Source organism: Chelonoidis abingdonii, chromosome 9, assembly GCF_003597395.2.
Source record: "Chelonoidis abingdonii isolate Lonesome George chromosome 9, CheloAbing_2.0, whole genome shotgun sequence".
In the NCBI taxonomy this organism is placed as follows: Eukaryota; Metazoa; Chordata; order Testudines; family Testudinidae; genus Chelonoidis; species Chelonoidis abingdonii.
In genome coordinates, this window is record NC_133777.1 from 77,889,046 (window position 1) to 77,910,994 (window position 21,949).

The 21,949-nt window shown below is 43.1% G+C and overlaps 1 protein-coding gene across 1 annotated transcript in view; it reads right to left on the reverse strand.

The window, feature by feature from the left end:
• ADAMTS17 (ADAM metallopeptidase with thrombospondin type 1 motif 17) overlaps positions 1-21,949 on the reverse strand; it is a 281,647-nt gene that overhangs the window by 5,465 nt on the left and 254,233 nt on the right. Inside the window, exon 20 of the mRNA XM_075069708.1 lies at positions 19,404-19,556. Within this exon, the coding sequence (XP_074925809.1) occupies positions 19,404-19,556 (153 nt within the window). The remainder of the gene's footprint in view (positions 1-19,403; positions 19,557-21,949) is intronic.

Genomic DNA, 21,949 nt, shown 5'->3' on the forward strand with positions numbered 1-21,949 from the left:
TCTCAACCTAATTACCATTGTGGGCTGCATATGCAGCTGTGTATATGTTCTGTTGGCCACATCCACACAATATAGATACTACCTGTAGGGCCCTGAGGATGTCACATGGGCTGCTGCTGTGCGTGGATTAGGCCGCAGGTTGAGAACCACTGCCTTAGTGAGTCACAGGCCAGCCCCTGTGGCTTAGAAAGACACACCGACCACAAAATCGGGGACTGGAGCAAAGGGCACGGTGAACTCCCAGCAAAATTCTGCATGAGAGACTCAACAACCACCAATGTAATGTCTTTCAGCTACCATATTTGCCCCTGCTGAGTCTCCAGGCTGGATCATACCCACTAGACCTGTGTGCAGAGAGACGCATCTGGCTATGTGGTAAAGTGGAAGGCCACTGCCTTTGTGGCACCCTTCCTCCCCCTCTCACTTCCTCCTTGTGTCTCTCTGAGTCCATCTACAAAGTCCATGGAGCAGGCCTCCCATCCTGAGTCAATAGACTTGGGGTAGTGGCACTTGGTGCTCTAAAATAACTGTGTGAACAGTGCTTTGAAGTTGCAGCTCAGGCTCTGAAGCCTGGCTAGGAGGGTGGGCTTCAGTGCCTGAGCTTCCAGCCTCAGCTGCAACTCCAAAGTGCTGTCCCACGCGGCTATGTGTAGAGTGCTACAGCAAGCATCACTCCCCTGAGTCTGTTGAGCTGGGCCGGAAGGCTCACGTTGGTGGGCTATGTAGACGTACCTTCTGAGGGTATGCGTACCCTGCAGCAGGCGGCGAGCCTCCCAGCCTGGGAAGATTGGCTCGCACTACTTGCTAAAAACAGCAGTGTGGGTGTTGCAGCTCCAGTGGAGGCTCAGGTTAGCCACCTGAGCTCAGACCCAGGGGCTTGGGTGGGAATGAGAGACCGTGCTGGCATCTGAGCCACAATGTCTGCACTGTTATTTCTACTGCACTACCTCAAGTGGAGAGAGCATGAGTCTGTCTATCCGGGAGGGGAGGCTTGCTCCTAACTGTAGTGTAAACATAGCCTAACCTTTTGGAATCTGGGCGAAAGGGCAGGCGGGGAGGGGCAGAAAGGGGACATAGTTCACCCCACCAGCCACTCAAGGGCATACATGGAAAACGTATATTGCCAGAGGCTGCATTAGCTTCTCCACTGCATGGAATCCCACTTCACTTTCCATGAGGCATCCCAAGAGACCCAGTGGCTCCAATGGAACAACACTGGCTGAGTTCCTAAGGGTGACCTTTCCACAACACTGACAGTCTAGCAAAGTTCCTGCACAGGAGATCTTGCTCTCGCAGGTGGTATGGCAGTATAAAACAAGACAGGTGGGCAACTAAAGTATGCAAAGTTCTGTCCCTTTCCTCCAACATACAAGACTACAGGGGAAACAGAGAAGGCGGAATTTCAATATATAGGAGGAAACATCAGGTATCCAAGTATTCAGCCTCCTCTATTCCTGCAAGTCCCTCTGGCTCTCGCCTGCCTTCCAGGGGGCAATTGGAAATTGCCCTCCATTAGCTTGGCTTTTATTTGCCAGGAGGCCAGATCCGTTCATGCGCTTTCTTTGTTGTCATACAATTGGATTCCCCCCCTTTCCTCCTGCCCCACGCTCATGATTTACGATGTCCTACTTGCAAGCTGCTCAACTTTAATAAAGCGAACACGGCAGCAGAGTGCAGCGCCCCAGCTGGAGTTAATAAAAGAACCTTGTATTGAAAATAAAGGAACAATGGGTTGCAAGACTTTGGCAGGGTGCCTACATCTGCTAGTGCCACACAAACAAAAAGGAGGAGGGACGCATCCAAGATGATGTTGGGCTGATACGGCAAAGAGTGTATTGATTCCTTTCTGGCTTTCCTGAGCACTGTTGGGGTAGCGTAGCTATCCCTGGCCAAGCACTGCCAGTCTCAGGGTGATGATCTTTACTGATTAAACCCAACATTTAAGAAGATCAAAAGGATACACTTCAGGTGGGATGAAGATGGATAGATAGAGAGACTGGCTGGCAGATAAGATGGAAGTACCATCAAACACCAAACCGTTGCTTCAAGCCACTACCTAGAATAGGGACAGTGCTGTGGTCATTGGCCAGTGGAGCCCCTGAAGGCATCGTGCATGATACCTTATTGCTGTGCGAGCACAGCACTTCTACATCTTTGAAAGGGTACACTACTGGTTCCCCAGCTCTTCTGCCTGCTGCAGAAGAGCAGAGCAGAGCCACAGGCTTCTTGCCCTCCCTGTGTTGCTAGAAACCTCAGGTGCTTCTGCTCAGAGAATACACAGTGAAAAGAGCGTGGCTTGGTCCTCACATAGGAGTGCAAAGAGGTTTTTGAGGGAAGGCTCCTTGCACTCTTTCCCTTCCTTGCTGACCAATGAAGGGCTAGATGCCACCTGGCTTCAAATTGTTAGAACCATGGAAAATAGGGATGATGAAACACTTCTTCTGAATTGCTCTGCACTCAGGTATCACAGTGATGTAGTCCTTATCTTTATTTCCAGGAAAGAGTAGGTCTGGGGCAGGTCTTTCCCCAGCATCCTCTGTGGTGAAGGCTACGAAGAATCATTTAGAGTCGTAGCAATGTCCTTATATTCTTTAATTGCTCCCTTTGGTGGCCCAGCAGTGCTTCTCATAGAGGTTTCCTGCTTCTGATATAACCACAGAATTCCTAGTTACTGGATTTTACGCCGTTAGTTATATTTGCTCTTCAAATTCCGTATTAGCCTTCTCACTTCCTCCTAATGTACTGCCTGCCATATGTCACATTCTTATTTACTGACTTCACTAGGGCTGGATTTTCTGAAGGATTCTCTGTTTGGCTTGAATAACCTCTTGGCCTTTACTATTTAGTCCCATTGGTTTATTCCTTGCCTTCCTGGTCGCTTTGCGTTCCGAGGAATGCATGCGTTCTGAGGCTCTGTTATTGCTTCCTGAAAGTAGCATCCATGCCACATGTAAGGGGTTTTAAACAGATGGATAAAGACAGATGGATGGGGGAGTACAAGGAAACAATGAGACAAATATAATATGGCCACTATTTCTTGATGGCTCCACCACAGTTACTTTTCGTACTATCTCCTGCATGTTACTTAGCCTAAGTAAAGAAGAGCCCCTCCCTGCCTTGGGGGCTCTCCAGCTGGTTGTTTCAAGAAGGAACCATTTAAGATGTCTGACTGTGGCCCACTGTAACATTTGACCTGTTTATATGCAGGGAGCTGGTGTCTCAAATGGCAAAGGTTTCACTAGATTTGGTTGCCACTTTGATCTCTCCCAATATTTTCATCACATTCTCCTGATGTGGAGGACAGTAGTATAACGTTACTGGCTTATTTGCATTCATAGAGTTGGAAAATTAAAATCCAGTACAGATTCACCTGGATGGTCCTTTCCACTCATGCAATGAAATACAAGAATAATCAATAGGATATGGGTAGCAACTGTAATCTTCAAGGTGCTTTACAAACACTAAAATTAATTCTCACAACACTCTTGCAAGCTAAGTGAATAATATATCTCCCTTGGACACATGGAGAGGCTGAGATACATAAAGATTAAAATGACGTATCCAAAGCCATGGAGTTCTGTGTCAGGAGAAAAACATGGAAGCTCCATGGCTCTCAGTCCTATGTCTCTCTCCGTGAGAGTCTTTTTTTTTTTTGCTTGCTATATTTTTTAATATTCCGACCCAAAATGGATTTTTCGGATAAAGTGTGTTAATATTTACAGTCACTGAGTTACAAATGTTCATGAGTGAGTGAGAGTGTGTGTGTTTCTGTCTGAATCTGTTAGCCAGCAAGGAGGGCAGGCCATGAAACTTTTTCCACAGACACTGCCAACTCCACTCCTTAGACAAATAACAGCAGAGTTTTTGCCCTAAGCAGTTTGATTCCTACTCCTGGGAGACTGGGACCATCACCTATGCTATGCAATTAGTCTTTCACAGCCAGGAAGACAGATTTTAACATCTTTCTTGAACTCTTCAGGCTTGGCAGTTAAAGTAGGGTTGGACATCTGGCTTATTTTAAAAAGAAATTTTCAACTCTATACTTGGCTAGTCTCTTTACAAAGGAATTTCAATAGGAAATAGGAATAGATACAAATGACATAAAAGGTGGGGCCTGGTTACTCTTGCTGTACTATATTCAGAAGAGATGACATTGTGAAAAATAGCAGATAACTCAAACTCGAAGTGAAGCTTCCCATAAAAACTGCTGGCTCCTCTTCTGCTTCTGGGTAAGCATACCCATTGCTACAGCACCTCTGCTCCCTCTGGAGGAAGGTGGTTGCAACCTCCTCTCCAATGGGAGATTCCCAGGTAGCCAATGCAGCAAAACTCGCTCCAGAGAGGGGTGTGGCCTGAGCTGCTGGGGGTGTATGGAGTCAGCTCTTCCTCTAAAGCAGCTTCACCTGGTGCAGCTCCATTGTGCATGCTGCTTCCCCACCATACCAGAGGAGAGCAGCAGTGGAAAGTCTGTCAGCCCTGCGCCAGGGATGAAAGCCCTGTGGGATGTAAAACCCCTACTCCAGACACTTAGGCCAGATGTGTGCTGACAAATATTTTAAATATATTAAGCAAACACTGGACTTGATTTTTTTTGGTCGGCATCAGACCATCACTTTATTATTAGCAAAACAGTTTGCACCTGTAGGGCATCTTCTTGAGGATTGAAGGGCTTTACAAGCACTGATTAATCCTCACAAGATGCCCAGGTATCTACATGGATGTGGAAACTGAGGCTTAAACGAGGTGAAATGACTTGCAAAACTTGCTGCATCACTGGCAGAGCCAGGTGCAGAACTCAGATCTCCCAAGTCTTTGTCCTTTAACTACTACTAGATCATGATTCTCCTTTAAAATGCCTTTGTTCCAATATCGAGAGAAAAGCAAGGACAGAATACCCCATTCACTCATCTGGACGTATATACAGCTCCTTTGTGGATTACGAATGCCTCTGTTGTCACTGGTAGAGGCTTTGCCTCAAAAAGGTACTCAAAAAGGTACTTCTTGAAACAGAAGGTCATGGCTTCCCAGCTCAACCAATTCTGCCAACACATTGAGTTGGTTGGCAATGTTTTTAAGGGACTGGCGTGTTCCCAAATGAGATAATTCAAGATGACACCAGTGATGGTGATTGGCTTGAAAGCAAGTCATATTAAATAGTTACCACCCACGCCCTTGACCTCTGGTGTTTAAAGGTATCTGCTTCTTTCCAGTTCTGCTGAAAGTTACTGGAGCCAAGGTGTCACATTTTACTAAATCTGCCTGTAAGTTTAAGAATTTTATGTTTGATTATTAATTCTCTGTATGTAACTTTACCAAGCTGCAAAATCCATTTTGAATGAGAAGCCCCTTTGCCTTCTCTTGTTGTCTGTTTGCCTCCATGTTGGGCTGAAATTCCAAGGCCTGGCAGCAAAACAACAAAAGAGGGTCATTGACAAGTGTTCTCTCACTGACATGGAATAGCTCTAAACAACAGCCAGCCTCCCAAGCAGAAAAACTGGTTTATCAGGAGAGAGGTAACCTTGCAATAAAGTTATCTGGTAGGGGGGTCTCTAGTAACCTGAGGAGGCTGATCAGTAGATGACCTGATATTTTTCTTCAGCCATTTTTTTCCAGTTCAAGCAGTCTGGTGAGTGACTGAGAGGAGGTATTTGACTGTCTGCTTCTTAACAATTCAGCTAAAATTACTGGAGATACAGTATGACACGGTGGTATCTCCAATTTCTTCTATCTCGACTCCAGGGTTCAAACACTTCAGGATTTTAGGAAAGGGTGGAAGCATTCCCCCTCTCCCCAGCCCCCAGCTGTTCTTATTTCCTACATATGTAAAAGTCAGAAGGAAAATGAGGCAAGTTCCTAGAAGGAAATTTGTGCTGATTGACAAATGTCTTGCCGGCTCTGTGGATTTCAACAGTACTCAGTGGGGGTGGGGTGGGGGGCCGAGGGTGAGATGATGAGACTTTTTGCTCCAGTCTCTAGTGTCAGGTTTATATCGAACATTGCTAATTTAAACTCTTCAGCTTCAAAGCAACTCAGCAGCGAGCACATTCATAAACTTCAGGGCAACTTCTACTGCTGTATATAATTAATTATGTACTAAAGAATGAAACGTCTGTCTTTCCGCTGATAAGATCTAATTAGCCCAAAGCATCCTGTAAGCTATTTCTCAGTATTTCATAGGGAAAAAAAAAAATCAGAAAACCTATCTGGTCTTGTTAGCAGCAATCTTTCTTTTGAAAAAACTTTTGTCAAGTGACTGATTTGTTTAATTTAATCAAGAAAAAATGTCTGCTCCTCTGACTCAGTAAACTGAGTTGGAAGAAACAATAAATTATAACAGAAAATGCTCATGGCGGATGCAACAATACCTCAGAACTTTAAGAGAGGCATAATTTTTTCAAACTGCCTAGAGCTGTGCTTTCAGACTGAAGCCTGGATGACCTAAAGAACAAGACAGGACCAGCGCTTCCAGTAGGTATCAATCCATAATTAAACTAGACTTCCCCATTCTGAAGAGCCCCATTATCTGCAGAGTTCAGAGGCTGAAAGAGGCCAGGTTTAGATCTATTCTGGAGAAGTAACAATGCTGCAAAATGCTTTGTGTGCAATATGGTGCACAGAAACAGAGAAACGTGACTGGTTTAATTTGATCTACCAGTAAGTTTTTAAGGACAGATGTAGAGACCAGGATGTGGGCAAGCAGGCCTAGTTATCAAAGTCAGGGTCGGATGCTAGAAACCAAAGCCAGAGTCAAGATAGTGCCAAGAGTCAGGGTTGGAGTCGGGGTCAAGAGTTGTGCCAAAGGTTGAGCTGGAATCAGTGTCAGGAGTCAGACGGAGGGTCAGGACTGGAGTCAGAGTCAGACAGCCATACCAAGGGTCAAGGTGGAATCAGGACCAGTGCCAGGGGTCAAGCATGAGTCAGTGTCAGATAGCAGGGCCAAAAGCCAAGTCAAAGTCAGGGTCCAGTACCAGCAGTAAATCAGTTCACTCAGGTGTTCAGACAAGTTCCTGTGCCTGTGGCTTAAGTACTGCAGCCAGGTCAATCCGTGGGGCTGGTGTCTGCTCCAATCAAGAGCTTTGTGAGTGGAGCCTGTGGTGAGCGAGTTCTGCAGCACTGTGAGGTGGTGGCATAGGCGCCAATTCCGTGGGTGCTCCGGGCTGGAGCACCCCCAAGCTCCCTCTTCCTTGCCTCCTTCTCCCACCAGAGTGTGCCATGTCCCCACTCCTCATGCTCCTTCCCAGGGCTTCCTGTCCCCCCGCTGCCTAACAGCTGTTGGCAGCTATTAGGACTTTCCGGGAAGGAGGGGGAGGAGTGGGGATGCGGCATGCTCAAGGGAGGAGGCGGAGAAGAGGCAGAGCAGGGGCGGGGACTTGGGAGAAGGGGGTGGAATGGGGGCAGGAAGGGAGTGAGGCTGAGGTATGAAAAGGCGGGGTGGGAAGGGGACTTTGGGAAAGAGGTGGAATGGGGGTAGGGTGAGGGCGGTGCAGGGTTGGGAAGAGGCGGTGCAGGGGTGGGGGTTCGAGCACCCACTCAGCAGAGAGGAAGTCGGCGCCTATGGGTAGTGGTTATGGTCTGGGCACTGCTTGAGGACCCACGGACCTAGGTTTGAGATCGGCAATCCCTCACAACAGGACCCTATAAGAAATGGCTGCAAACTTTGTGCTGGGTAACAGAAGCCCAACTGTGAAACGTACATGGGCCTAACAGCCCCTATGGTTCCCTATTCCAGCATGCTTAGTTCTCCTTGCAGAGATGTGTTTGCACTCAGGCCAGGTTCCCAGCTGATATAAACAGGCATTGCTCCATCAGTTTCCCTATCTGTAAGACTTTAATGGAGCTATGCTGATTTACACCAGCTAAGAATATAGCCCTTGTTTTTAAAGAATTTCTTGGGTGCTTGGGCTAGTCTGAACACTCTCTTTAGTTATTTATCTAGTAATTAATGGTGCTTAACTGCAATTTACAAACAACTGAGAATTTAAACTGAAGATTCTGCGGAGTGTGCTTAAATTTAGTGAGATACTGGTTATCTTTGCCCTCTATGTACCAAAGATATTCCTCCTGCACCCCACCCCTGAGTCGCAGCTAGGTGGAGAACTGCTCAGCTTAGACAACACTGAAATACTGCCTGTCAATCCTTGCACTGCCTTCCTTGTAAATAGGGTGAGACCAATGACTGGACACTTTGATGCTAACTGGTCTTTAAAGGTGTTCTGGAAAACTGTTTCCTTAATCCCAACTTGGACATCATAAATCCTGAAAGGCTGTTAGAAAGAATACAAAATTATAGGGAGTTGCCAACAGATGTTTCTACAGGAGATATCTGTATGCGCAATATCTGTCTGACTAGCACAAAGATGTGCTGATTATCATGGGCTTTCAATCTGCATAATTACCTTCAGGCTGGGTACCATGAGTGATAAATGGTAAATTACTTGCACATACCTCTTATTGAAAAAATAATCCTGAATTCTTTACCAGAATGTCAGGGTAACTCACGAATTAGAACAGTAAGTCGATGATTAAGCAGCTCTGCCTCTAACACTTTTTTTATCCTCCACATATTTTTGTTTTTAAAGCTAAAACTGTTGTGATGAAATGCCCTAAGAAATTCATGGATTCTGGTGGAGGCTTTAAAGAATCATAGAAGTGTACGGCTGGAAGGGACCTCAAGAGGTCTTGTTCAGCTCCCTGCACTGAGGCAGGACCAAGTACATACCTAGACTTTCCCTCACAGGTGTTTGTTTTTAAAATCTCCAATGATGGGGATCCAGAAGCTCCTTTGAAAGCCTGTTCCAGAACTGAACTATCCTTATAGAGTCAGAAAGTTTTTCCTAATATCTAACCTAATTCTCCCTTATTGCAGATTAAGCCCATTACTTCTTGTCCGACCTTAAGTGAACATGGAGAACAACTGATCACCAATGGCTTTACAACAGCCCTTATCATATTTGAAGACTTATCTGGTCCCCCGAGTCTTCTTTTCTCGTGACTACACGTGACCAATTGTTTTAACCTTTCCTCATGAGTCAGGTTTTCTAACCCTTTTATCTTTATGGTAGCTCTTCTCTGGACTCTCTCCAATTTGTCCATATCTTTCCTAAAGCATAGTACCCAGAACTGGACACAGTATTCCTGCTAAGGCCTCAACAGTCCCAAGTAGACTGGGACATTTACCTCCCGTATCTTACATACGACTCTCCTGTTAATTGCTGGCTCATATTCCATTTGTGATCCACTCTAACCTCCATATGGTTGTCAGCAGTACTGCTGCCTATCCAGTTATTCCCCATTTTGTATTTGTGCATTTGATTTTTCTTCCTGAAGTGTAGTACTTTGCACGTGTCTTTATTTAATTTCATCTCATTGATTTCATATCAATTCTCCAATTTGTCAAGGTTGATTTGAATTCAAATACTATCCTCCAAAGTTCTAGCAACCCCTCCCAACTTTTATAAGCCTACTCCACTTCATTATCCAAGACATTAATTCTCTATAAGAAAAATGCACTTAATGAAGTAGCCCTTTTACTTAGAACAATTATTCTTAGCAATTAACCCAACGTTCTATTGTTGGAAATCATAGCCAACCTCTGAGAAGCCCACTAGACAAGAACACATTAGGATGTGCTCCATTTCAAAAGGAATACTAATGACTATGGCCTTCACGCTGACAACAATCCTAATTGATTAGTAATAATAATAATTTGTATTACAGTAGCATCTATTATTATGAATATTATTATTTATTTGTATTCTTGTAGTGCTTAGGAGTCCCAGTCATGGACCCAGACCTCACTGCTTGAGGTGCTGTACAGACAAAAAGCAAGCAGACGTTTCCTTCCCTAAGGTGCAGACAATCTAACTATAAGACAAGAGACAACAGATGGATACAGATACACTGACGGGAGAATACAATAATGGCCAGCATGACAAGCGGGAGACTCAGCGCCCTGACTATTGATCAGGGCCCCATTGTACTACGCATTGTGCAGAAAAGAGGCAGTCTCTGCAACAAAGAATTTATAGTTTATACAGGCAAGCCAAGCAAAAAGTGAGAGGGGAATCAAGAGGCAGAGAGAAGTGAAGTGGCTTGGCCCCAGGTCACACTGTAGGTCAGTGGCACAGTCAGGAACAGAATTCAGGTTTCCTAACTCCCAGACCAGGTCCCTGTGTACTAGCTCGTACTACATACCTATTGTCCCCTGTCCTTCTATTTTCTTTTTAAAGACAAGGGGTGAAATCCTGGCCCCCTTGAAGTCAATGATAAAATTCCATTGCCTACAGTGGGGTCAGGATTTCACACAAGAAAATCAGGGTTATGGATCAGGTGTTTTTTATGCATTCAGACTTGCTCGATCTTTTCACTGAGGGCTGCATTTTCAAAGGAGCTCCAACACCATCACTAAAACGTCAGGCTCGGTTTTGCATGTGTACATTTTGCCTGGACAATTTTTCAATGTTCAATTGTCCCGTGTGCAAAGTCTTAAGCTTTAATACTGCAGAATACATTTATGTATTCATTAATTAGTTCTCCTCCGGTGCTCATCATTAGAACATCCGAGAACCTCACAATACCCTTGTAAGGTACGTAAGTGTTACGGTTCTCGCTGTGGAGGAAACTGAGGCACAAAGCCACACAGGAAGTCTGTGGCAGAGCTGGGAACACAACTCAGATCTCTTGATTTCCAGTCTAATATCAACCTTCCTTTCTCTTTTGAGCTGCACCTTTACAGCATAAGTATCAAAAGCCTTTATCTTTCAGTACCACCTATTTCTTATCTCCAAGAACCATTGCTCTCCCAAGACTGATGTCAACAAACCAGGAGGTCTAATTCCTGCTGGAATGCCACTGGGCTAATATGGAAGAACAGACCTTACAATCTTGTGTTTAAACCCATAATTGCCAGGATGCTAAACTATCTTTAAATACACTGATTTGTCTACAACAATGCAATCAGTTCTACTTGTTAGTAGGATGGTCACATTTGACATTACTTTGGCTCAGACCATAACCTGACTGCAGTAACTGTATGGTACCTTATCTCACAGGCACTGACAATGACACCCCTGGTGAAAGAGGAGCAAGCTCTGGAATTACCTGACAGACACCTCTCAGCTCAGGAATCAGTCAGCACTTCAGCTGAAGAAGCAAGCACATTCATGGAAGACTGTGGGAACTGCCACACGAAAGCAGCTCTTGAAGTCCACATCCAAGTTTTAGAAATTAGTGAAAAGCAATGCCTTGGATGAAACAAGCATTTCAGGGAGCATCCACCTTCATTCATGTGTGTCCCCCAAAGAGCAAGCAGATTAGCATCTCCCTGGGGCTGGCTACAAAACACCCCAGCTCCCTTGAGAAGACAGTTTTTCAATGGCAGCAGGAGCATGGATGGGTGGAGAGTTGGCGGGCCAATCAGTTTCCCATGCTCAGTGGACTCAGACTTGAATGGAAATCCTTGAAGAAGTTTGTTGCTCCTTCCCTTGACCACATTGAGCTATTTATAGAGAAAGGCCTTGTCTACCTAGGAACTGGCAACAGTTTAACTACAGATGTGTTTTTAAACTGGTGCAATCTCTGTGTAGCTGCCCTTACCTTGGGCGACGAGTGGCTTATTTCATAGAATCAGAGAACCACAGGGTTGGAAGAGACCACAAGGATCACCTAGTTTAACGCCCTGCCAATATGCAGGATTTCACGTTAGCTTAATGCAGTAAAAAACCAGAAAAGGCTACACAGCAAACTCAGGGCACAGTGAGTAGAAAGAAATTCCAGTATCAACTCCACTGACAGTGAAGAAGAAAGAAAAATCACCAACAGTCCTGGAACATCACCACGTCTAAACAACAATCCTTGGGTGCAAAACTCTGATTTCACGCCAAAAGCCTCAATGCAATGAAGCCACTGGGAATTCAGTGTTGTAAACAAAATCCACTTCACTGTAAGAGCAGATGGGCAAAGCCAGGGATGGTTTCTGCTTTGTAAAACCAAAGCTACGGCTGGCTAAGAGCCATGTCTCTCTTACGCTAAACCCACCCCCAAAGGAAGTTGAATAAATAGTGACCGGTTTAACCCATCACCTTGTAAAACGGTTCCTTTCTACTCCCTAAACCTATAGAGGCAGAATTGCATCCTTCCTTTTGTATGCTTACTCTGCAGTGGGGGATCCCCCTCCTGTCGGAGAATCCTTGGCTGGTGTAAAGCTGATACGTCCAGGTTTGTGCCATCTGCTCCCAGCCCTCTGGCACAGAGAGGTGTTGGGGGTGAGAGGATGACTGGAAGGGTTGTGGCTTGAGCTTCCGGATTGCTGGCCAGCAGAACAATTTGCAGGGAACTATTACTGTCAACATAACTTAGAGCAGACCTTGGGGTTGGTAAGTAGGCTTTGCGATGTTACACTGGAGGCTGATCTGGCCCCTGGTCAGCCCCAGGACTGGGGAAGTGGAAAGTTGACTAAGAACCACATTCCCTCCCCACAGCTGGGTCCTATACAGAGCACATCTCATCCATGTCATTTCAATTTCTATATTTTGCATGCTTCTTAGGGCAGCCAACTAGCAGCAGACACTTCTCTGGCCAAATTTCCAGCATTCGCTTCTGTGCAACAATTTTGCATGTGCAAATTGCAATTTGTGTATGCAAACTTGTGTGCAATCACTATCATATGTGTGCCCGCACAAAAATGGGCACACACCCACTTTTGCAGGGATATTAGTTGTATGTGCAGAAACGGGCTACCAGCTGCGATACTTGGCTTTGGATCTAAATTACTGTCCACCTCTTGTAATTTTCTATCCAGAAATGTGAATTGAAGAAGAAAAGTTATTTTCCCCAAGGCATAAGAAGATGAATTTGATTGTGACCTTTATCAAGAATTAAAAAGTTGTCTGTGGTTTATTATAAACAGATGGCAGGTCAAGCTGTGACTATGTAATGAATGCTGTAAAAGAGGAGAGTTTGTTTCTCTAGTCACAACAACTTTGAATACACCACCTAAACTACAGCTGGCATTGATTTGCTCTTCTTATCATGTAATGTGAGTTAATCATCAAGGGCAAGGAGAACAGAAGGATTTTCTGATGTTCCCAAACACCTGTAACTCAGAAAACATGCCTTTCCCCAGAATTAGGAAGAAAGCCTTGATTGTACAGTAGTCACTGAAAGAAAAATGGCTCTTAGTGCATCGCACTGTGTTTTTATTTCTTTTAGAGAATACGATTTACTGCAAAAAACTGCCAAAATAATTCATTTGCAATTAGAAAGCCCTTGTTACCACAATCATGACTAATAACCCCTGATTCTCAGTATGAAACATTTCAATGTTTGGCATAAAAGCAATGCTAATCTAATAGGAAAATAGACCCCCCCCCCAAATTTTAAACATTCGCCTGGGATGAGTACCTGCAGCCAGCATTACATAGGCTGAGAAAAGGACTGGAAAGAAATTGGCAACTGTTGATTGCCTGGGATGACAGGTAGCTACAGGTAATTTTTCAAATGTGCTTTATCATTAATGATATTATTTGACAGCAAGAATATTTTTAACATCACATTTTCTACTAGGGCTTTGCTCCAATTTGTTCCAGTCAGTAAGGGGTTCATGTACTCTCTGAGATGCGTGCCAGCCAAGTGCTTGAAATAGAAATTGGTAAAAGAATGTTTCTTCCCCAAATCTCTTTCCCCCACTCAATAAAGTCTCAGCTCAGACATTTATATTTGTCCTGAGAACCTGGTCCTTACTGCACAAAACCCAAGAGTATTGCTCAACACAGTAGGTCAGATTCTGATCTCAGTTACACTGATGTAAATCTGGAGTAACTCATCTGACTAAATTAATCTGGATTTACACTGTTGTAACTGAGATCAGTATCTGACCCACTATGTTGAGTGGGATCCTTGGGTTTTGACCAATGGATTGTAGGGAATCATTATAGTCAATTACTCTGGATTTATGTAAGTGTAAATGAGATCAGAATATGATCCAGCAACTGCACCTTTCCTTCTTTAAAAGACTTTTTTCATGAGACTATGAAATATGATAGGATATGATAGCTAGCTTGTCGCTTGGGGGAAATAAACTGCATGTCTAATGCTTCACGTACCCAAAACGTCAGCACTAACAATTTTTTTGCGCACCCAATTCTGGCTTCCTGGATATAATCCTCTTGAAATAATGTAACCAAATAGTGGAACTGGGAACCAGAATCACTCTGATTGTGCTGCTGACCCCAAAACTAAGACACTATTCACAAGGCAGAAACAGCAAATGTCAAGATGTATAAACTAGTGAAACAAATAAACTAAGTCAGAAATTAAAAAAAAAAAATCCAGAAGAATAGTGAATCACTCTCTGACTATTTAAATATTGCTAGTTCCAGTTATACCCTGAAAGACTCCAACAGCCAACTGGGGAAACAGAGCATGAGGAAAATATCACACTTGCTGATTTGTACCTGATTGATCTTACTGCTTCTTCAATACCAGACTAGGAGGGGAGTGGAGGAGAGGGGGAAATTTGGGGGAAGCCTGGGGAGCTGAAAAGCAACTCCCAAGCACTGTTCAACTTCAGGCAACACTTGATGTTTGTCAGCACCGTGGTCTACCCAACATGCTCCTGAGCCAAGTCAGAAATGCATCACTGCATCACATACATTTTCACTACATGATTCATGATGGATCCTGGATGCAAGGTCAAGGGCAAAGTCCTTCAGCTCAGTCCCTCAAGTGCAGCCTACCACATGCAAACAGGATAAATCATGTACACTATTAAACTTTATGTAACAATACATCCTGCATATTAACTACCTGCATCTTTTAAAAGAGTGCAGTAATTTACAGGTTATTGGGAGTCGCAGCTGAAGTTAGTTCACAATATATTTAAGCCATCTAGTTCATCAATGTCCATACTGCTAAAAAGCAGTACCCCTGGAATAACTAGCAGCTTCAAAACAATTTTTAAAATCTAAGCTTCAGTGTGAAGTGCTGGGAAAATGAGCAATGCTGATCCTTTCCTTTAAACAGCACAATAAACAACAAAAAAACGTCATTTACTATCCAATGATAATGCGTTTAACAGGCCAAAGTTTTCAGCCAGTATAGAACTGCTTCAAAGTATCCAAATGATGGTGAGTGAGTGAGATGTGTGTGTTTATCTGAACACTAACTGGGTGAGCAACACTTCCAGAAACCGCTGATGTGGATAGATATATTTCCACGTGAATAAATGGTGTGAATGCGAGATGGCTGAGTTGGTTTCTATTCATTTGGTCACCTTTATATCACATAGGAAAAATATATAATGAATTGTGACTCTGAAGACATCAGGTTAGAGAGAAAAAGAAAGATTTAAAATTCTAAGCGAACACTTTCATCTAGTATGCTACGTCTAGTATGTCCACCCTTTAGATGTTAGGATGTGTGGGACATGGAATGTCTTCATTTATGTTTTGTATAGTTCTGTGTTAGTGCTAAATAAATAAAAATAATAATTATATTATCCTCAGGGGCTGGATAAACACTAAGGAACTGCAGAGTGAACTAAAAATGTCACATGTGTATCTGCGTAGGACACTCAGAATAAACTTTAGCGGCAACTTTAAATAGTATCCCCCACATACGTTGCAAATATAACAACAATTAGGGCTAAAATTCTCCTCCTGGAGGTAAGCCAGAGGAAATGGCATTGCACAGCGGACATCGGCACCACTTGGGGTCGCGGTTCGCTGCTCCAGGCCAATGGGGGCTGCTGGAAGCGGCATGGGCCGAGGGACATACTGGCCGCCACTTCCAGCAGTCTCACTGGCTTGCAGCAGCAAACCGCGGCCAGTGGGAGCCGCAATCGCCCGGACCTGCGGACGTGGCAGGTAAACAAAGCAGCCAGGCCACCCAGGGATTTTCCCTACACAAGTGACGTCCCAAGTTTGGGAAACACTGCTCTAAGGGCTGCGGAGTAATAGTGGAGCTGTGGAGGCTGCAGAACACAGTATGTGAAGCTTGGGTTGGAAGATCTAGGTAGTTGCACAGTCACAGCCCATGTGCCTACTCCACCCCCAGCTTCCTGTTCTGCACATGGTGGATCAAGCCCCTATATAAACTTATATATGAACGTGTGAGGGTACATATAGATAATGTATAAAACACTACTAACAATGTAATGGGGGAGGGATAGCTCAGTGGTTTGAGCATTGGCCTGCTAAACTCAGAGTTGTGAGTTCAGTCCTTGAGGGGGCCATTTGGGGATTGGTCCTGCTTTGAGCAGGGGGTTGGACTAGATGATCTTCTGAGGTCCCTTCCAACCCTAATAATCTATGATTCTAACTTAAGGTTTTATGTTGCTGTCCATCACCGCAGTATCTGAGCACACCAGGAACTAATGAAATGGGTACAGAACATAAGCATGTCTCATCTTTCGCTATGGAAACCCTGGTTCAACCCATGCGCCTCACTCAGGCATTGTTTACTGTCATCCTGTGTGCCGTCATGTCTGAATTTGACTGTAAATGCCCTACAGCAGTGATCCGTCTGTTCATTTATACGCTCTGTGTATTCTAGGGAGGCTGCTCTGGAAATAATAAAAACAGTTTGCCCATTACCACACATGCACGTATCCTATTTATGAGATTTGTCTGGACTTTATTCTTTTTATGAGGTTCTGTCTCTTTCTATATTTCTCATGATGGATTCTAAAACCTTAACCGTCACTGTTTGGATGAGGGATGGACTGGAGGGCAGAGTATTTGTGGGGCTGCCATGTAAGTTGTTTGCATGTAAAGAATCAACAATTTTCTTTTATCTGAGAAATAACTATTGATCATTAACCCCTCCCCCCTACAAAAATACTCCCAGCAATAGACTGAAAATGCCCAATGAAATCGTTTTACGAAGTTGTTGCACGTTCTGAGGCTAATTTGTATTAACACGAAAAGCTTCTGTTTTATAAGCGCTAAATTCTTTCATAGCAATTTATGTAGCAAAAATGTTTTACAATGGGATTTTAGTTTGACTTCACGGAGTTCACTACACTCTTCTGCTCCCAAACAATGACATGTTCACCGAAAAGGACCACCTACCATGCTATGTTGGTCAATACCAGCAGGATGGGTTAGGATGTATGATGACTTTAGGGGATTTCCTATTGGGGTTAAAACCTCGGGATCGCTGAATCTATGTAATTGGTGAATTCACAACTATCTCATATTTCCCCCTATAAAAAGAATCCTAGTCAATTCCTATTCTGAAATGTTTTAAGATTCTTAAAAAAAAAAGTTATTTCACCTGTTAATATAGGGGGACAGTTTATTTTGGCTAGTTCTCCTGGGTTCTGCATGCCAAGTTATGAATAAAATAACGTTCAATACTCTAAACATTCTATGATGCAGATTCATGCAGATAAATATAGACTTATTGCATATGGCAGGTTCTTACTGCATTCTCCAGCATCAACACCATTAGATTCACCTACAATTGCCTCCTGACGGGACCTATTTACAAATATTTCTATTACTGATCGTCATCTAAAAAATGCTATGGCAGGTAAGCCCATTTGCCTGCGATGGCCTCTGTTTCACTGGAGTTTAATTAGCAACAACAAGAATTAAACTTGCTTTTTTGGAAAGCAAAATGAAACTACTGTATCCTGGTGGTTTCAGCACATGCCGTACATTCCTGAACACAGAGCAGGCTTTGTGTTTAAAGAATGGAACAGTTACAAAGATAAGATAAAACAGGACTGCAATATAATATTCCTGGGAAATTCCAGTTCCCCCAAGCAAAAGACAGTTAGCAATTTAAAGAGATTTTATGAACAGCGCGGCCAATTCCTGAGGTCCTTACTCAGGCAAAACTGCCCGTGTGGTTAAGGACTGAGTGAAAACTCAGGCACCAATTGTCCTCTGACTTACATTAGTATATCAGGATTAAGTCCACTGACAACACTCAGGGGCTCTACATTCACAATGGTGTGAGTGGGGGTAGAGGGTGGCCGTGAGAATGGGAATTCTGGCTCTGGCTCTGTTTTTAAGTAAATGACTAATTTTCACTTCAGAGGGTCAGAGTGAGTCATGGATAAGACCGTGCAGTGTATTTCTTGTGATGGCAACCAGGCTATGAGGTGCTGGTGGCTAAGGGAGATACAGCTGTACTGCTTTGGATCCATCTTTGCTGTGACGAAACAGTAAGCGTCAGATTCTGCTTGCCATCAGGGGCTACTTGTATGAGTCAGAGGAGCAGAATTTGGCATTCGGTGCTTTGAGTCCCCTTGTCTCTCTTGGGAGGATTTGCTGAGCAGGTGCTTTCCAGGCACTTAAAGCCCACATTAACTAGGCCAACCTAGTTGTCTTCTTTTAGGTAGTGTTTTGTTTCATTTCCCCTAGCAGGGTCTCTCTACGGACAAGCCCAAAGCCTGCCTGACCCTCCTGTGTGCAGGCCAGTGCAGGAGAGTCCCAAGCAAACATGTTCCCGCACCAACTATCTCTTAGTGGATTCTACCATTCAATTTGCCTTCTGGAGCCCTGAGATTTCTCCTTCTCCTGGCAAGGAGAGAGGTAGGGAGGGGGAGAGAGCTAAAGGGGGATAGATTGATCCTGGAGATAGCGGGGGGGCTTCGGACTGTGCCCTATTCCCACTGATTACCTTGAAGGGGGTGGTTGTTGCCAGAGGATGCCACCTCTACTGAGAGTTCTGAGGTAGAATTGCGAGCCAGCCTGGTGTATCTGTGGACTGCTCAGCTTCTTCATTCTCTTCTTAGCCTCATAAGGGACTTTGAGGGAGGTCTGCTCCCCACAATACATCCCAAAACCATGGTGGAGAACAGGTGTGTGAGGCACATAGCCATAGCACAGACAACCTCTGGGGGTTGGAGGATACAGCAGTTATGGCACACAGCCAGAGAAAACCTTTGGGGATTGGAAATCATACAGCAGTTAGAGCACCCCTCTGCTCCTCAGAATGGGCCACACGAGCTGCCATTCAGGATCCCATTACTTCTCAGCAGCCACATTTCTAACAATACCTGCAACTGTTAGCACTGAGAGATATATTTCTAAAACAAATCAAACTTCTCCTGCTTACTTTGCCGTTTGCTCAGCTTAGAAAATGGAAACAGATGTCTGTGTCTTGTGCAGTAGCCCAAAGCTGCAAAGTTTGGGTTGTCGATGCTGTGACGGAGTGTTTAAATCCCCAAACTACTTTCATGGAAATCAAATTAAAAAAAACCATGAGAATACGTCTATTTCCTATTAAACAGTATAATTAAAACCCAGTAACTTTGAAATGTGGGACTCAAACTTCCCATACCAGCACTGCGTGCTGCGTAAATCCACACTGACGGGTTGTTTAAAAGGTGGATTCCTGACCTGATAATCTAGGCAATTAGAGTGTAAACACTGCTCAGAGTTCACTGTTACCTTAGACCAATCCCCTGTTTTCCACTCATAACAGCCTGTGTGATCCTCACACTCTTCCTCGTCCCTTGGCCTGGTGGCTGCATCGCATTTCCCTTGAGAATTCGTGCATATTACTGTTCTCTTCTGGATTCCCCTGCCGCAATCTGCTGAGCACTGAAAAACAAGAGGCATTACCTTCAATTGCTGCATGACAGCACCTAGCAGAATGGGATCCCGGTTCACGACCAGGGCTCCTACTCACTATGATACTACAAATAATTACCATCTCGGCTGGTTGTCATCACAGCTGCAGAAGCAGAGTTGAGAGACAAATGAAAAACAAGTTTCATGAAAAAGTTTAAATATTCAAAGCTGTTTTGTCATTTTGAAGGGTTCATTTTTTTCAGTTCTTTTAGCCATTTTAGAAATTCCCCCTACCAAATTTTTTCATTATCGAAAATACCATCAATATTTTTCATTTACCAAAACCATGGGAAACAAAAAAAAAAAGTAATGATACTTTCAATTTTTTTTTTTCAGTAAATATTTTTTAAAAAAGGCAAGAAATCTGACAATATGTTCTGGAAAAATGTTTCTGAAAAACAGCAATTTTGCAACCAAAAAAGCCTTTTATTTGAAAATTTTCAACCAGTTCTAAACAGGAGTGAGTGTTGCAGGTGTGGCATTTTTAACTAGAGCTGTCGATTAATCGCAGTTAACTTACACGATTAACTCCAAAAAATTAATCGCAATTAAAAAAATTAATCAATTAACTGCAGTTTTCATTGCACTGTTAAATAATAGAATTCAGTTGAAATTTATTATTTTTTGGATGTTTTTCTACATTTTCAAATATATCAATTTCACTTATAACAGAATACAAAGTGTACACTGCTCATTTTATATTATTTTTATTTCAAAGATTTGCACTGTAAAATGACAAACAAAAGAAATAGTATTTTTCAATTCACCTGATACACATACTGTAGCACAATCTCTTTATCATGGAAGTACAACTTACAAATGTAGATTTTTTTTTATTACATAATTGTACTCAAAAAACAAAATAACTTTAGAGCTGACAAGTCCACTCAGTCCTACTTTTTGTTGAGCCAATCACTAAGACGAACAAGTCTGTTTACATTTACGGAACATAATGCTGTCCGCTTCTTATTTACAATGTCACCTGAAAGCGAGAACAGGAGTTTGCATGGCACTTTTGTAGCCGTCATTGCAAAGTACTTAGGTGTCACATATGCTAAACATTCATATGCCCCTTCATGCTTCAGCCATCATTTCAGAGGACATGCTTCCATGCTGATGACGCTCGTTAAAAAAATGATGCATTAATTAAATTTGTGACTGATCTCCTTGGGAGAAATTTGTCTCCTGCTCTGTTTTACCCGCGTTCTGCCATATATTTCATATTATAGCAATCTTGGATGATGACCCAGATTGTATTATATTATTTGTATTAGATGAATTAAAAATACTATTTCTTTTGTTTTTTACTGTGCAAATATTTGTAATAAAAAATAATAATATAAAGTGAGCACAATACACTTAGTACACTGTGTGGTAACTGAAATCAATATATTTGAAAATGTAGAAAAAAATCAAAAATATTTAAATAAACGGTATGCTATTATTCTTTAACAGTGCAATTAATCTCATGATTAATCATGATTTATTTTTTTAATCGCTTAACAGCCCTCATATTTTCCCCAGTAAATGTTTAAAACAAAGGGCAAAAAATCTGACAATATGTTCTGGAAAAATGTTTCTGAAAAACAGCAATTTTGCAACCAAAAAACCCTTTTATTTGAAAAATTTCAACCAGTTCTAAACAGGAGTCAGTGTTGTACGTGTAGAATTTTTAACTCCTTTATTTAAGAGATTATTATCATCAATACTGAAGAAGGACAAATACACCAGAGTACACAACAGGGAAGCTTCTGCATCCTTTGCTTTTGCATGACTATGCAATGAAGCATTCGAAAAACCACAGTGACACCAACTCAATCTCTTGGGATGCACAGTGGAATTTGCAAGGTCTTGCGGTATACCAGCTCACAAAATCCTGCAGCAAGGTCTTCTGCAATGCAGATAATGCGTACTCTGCACTGCATCTTTGATTCTGTACAGTGTGCTTTCTCATAATTATGTTGAGAGCAAATGACAAACACAGTCACACTCTTTTCTATTTGTTTAATAATGCTTCCCATCATAGGTTATGGCAATGCATGCAATCATACAGTACACATAACCCAAGGGTGATATTATGCCAATGCATTTCCATTCACCCTCTTCGACCCCACAGTTTGCAATCAGTTCAAAACGACATTCAGCAAACTATGGCTACACACAGACACCTGAGTCACAGCAGGGGTCAAAGGCAGGCTCTTCAGCACTAAAAGCACAGGCCTCTCTCACTTGTGATAAGGGGTATAGTCTTTGGCTCTGAGAAAGCAGCACAGTTATAGTTGCTGGGAGCAGCTGCTAGGGGAGACAGAATTACAAGTACTATGACAATGTAATCCACATGCATGTGAGTGGGCAACAAAAGT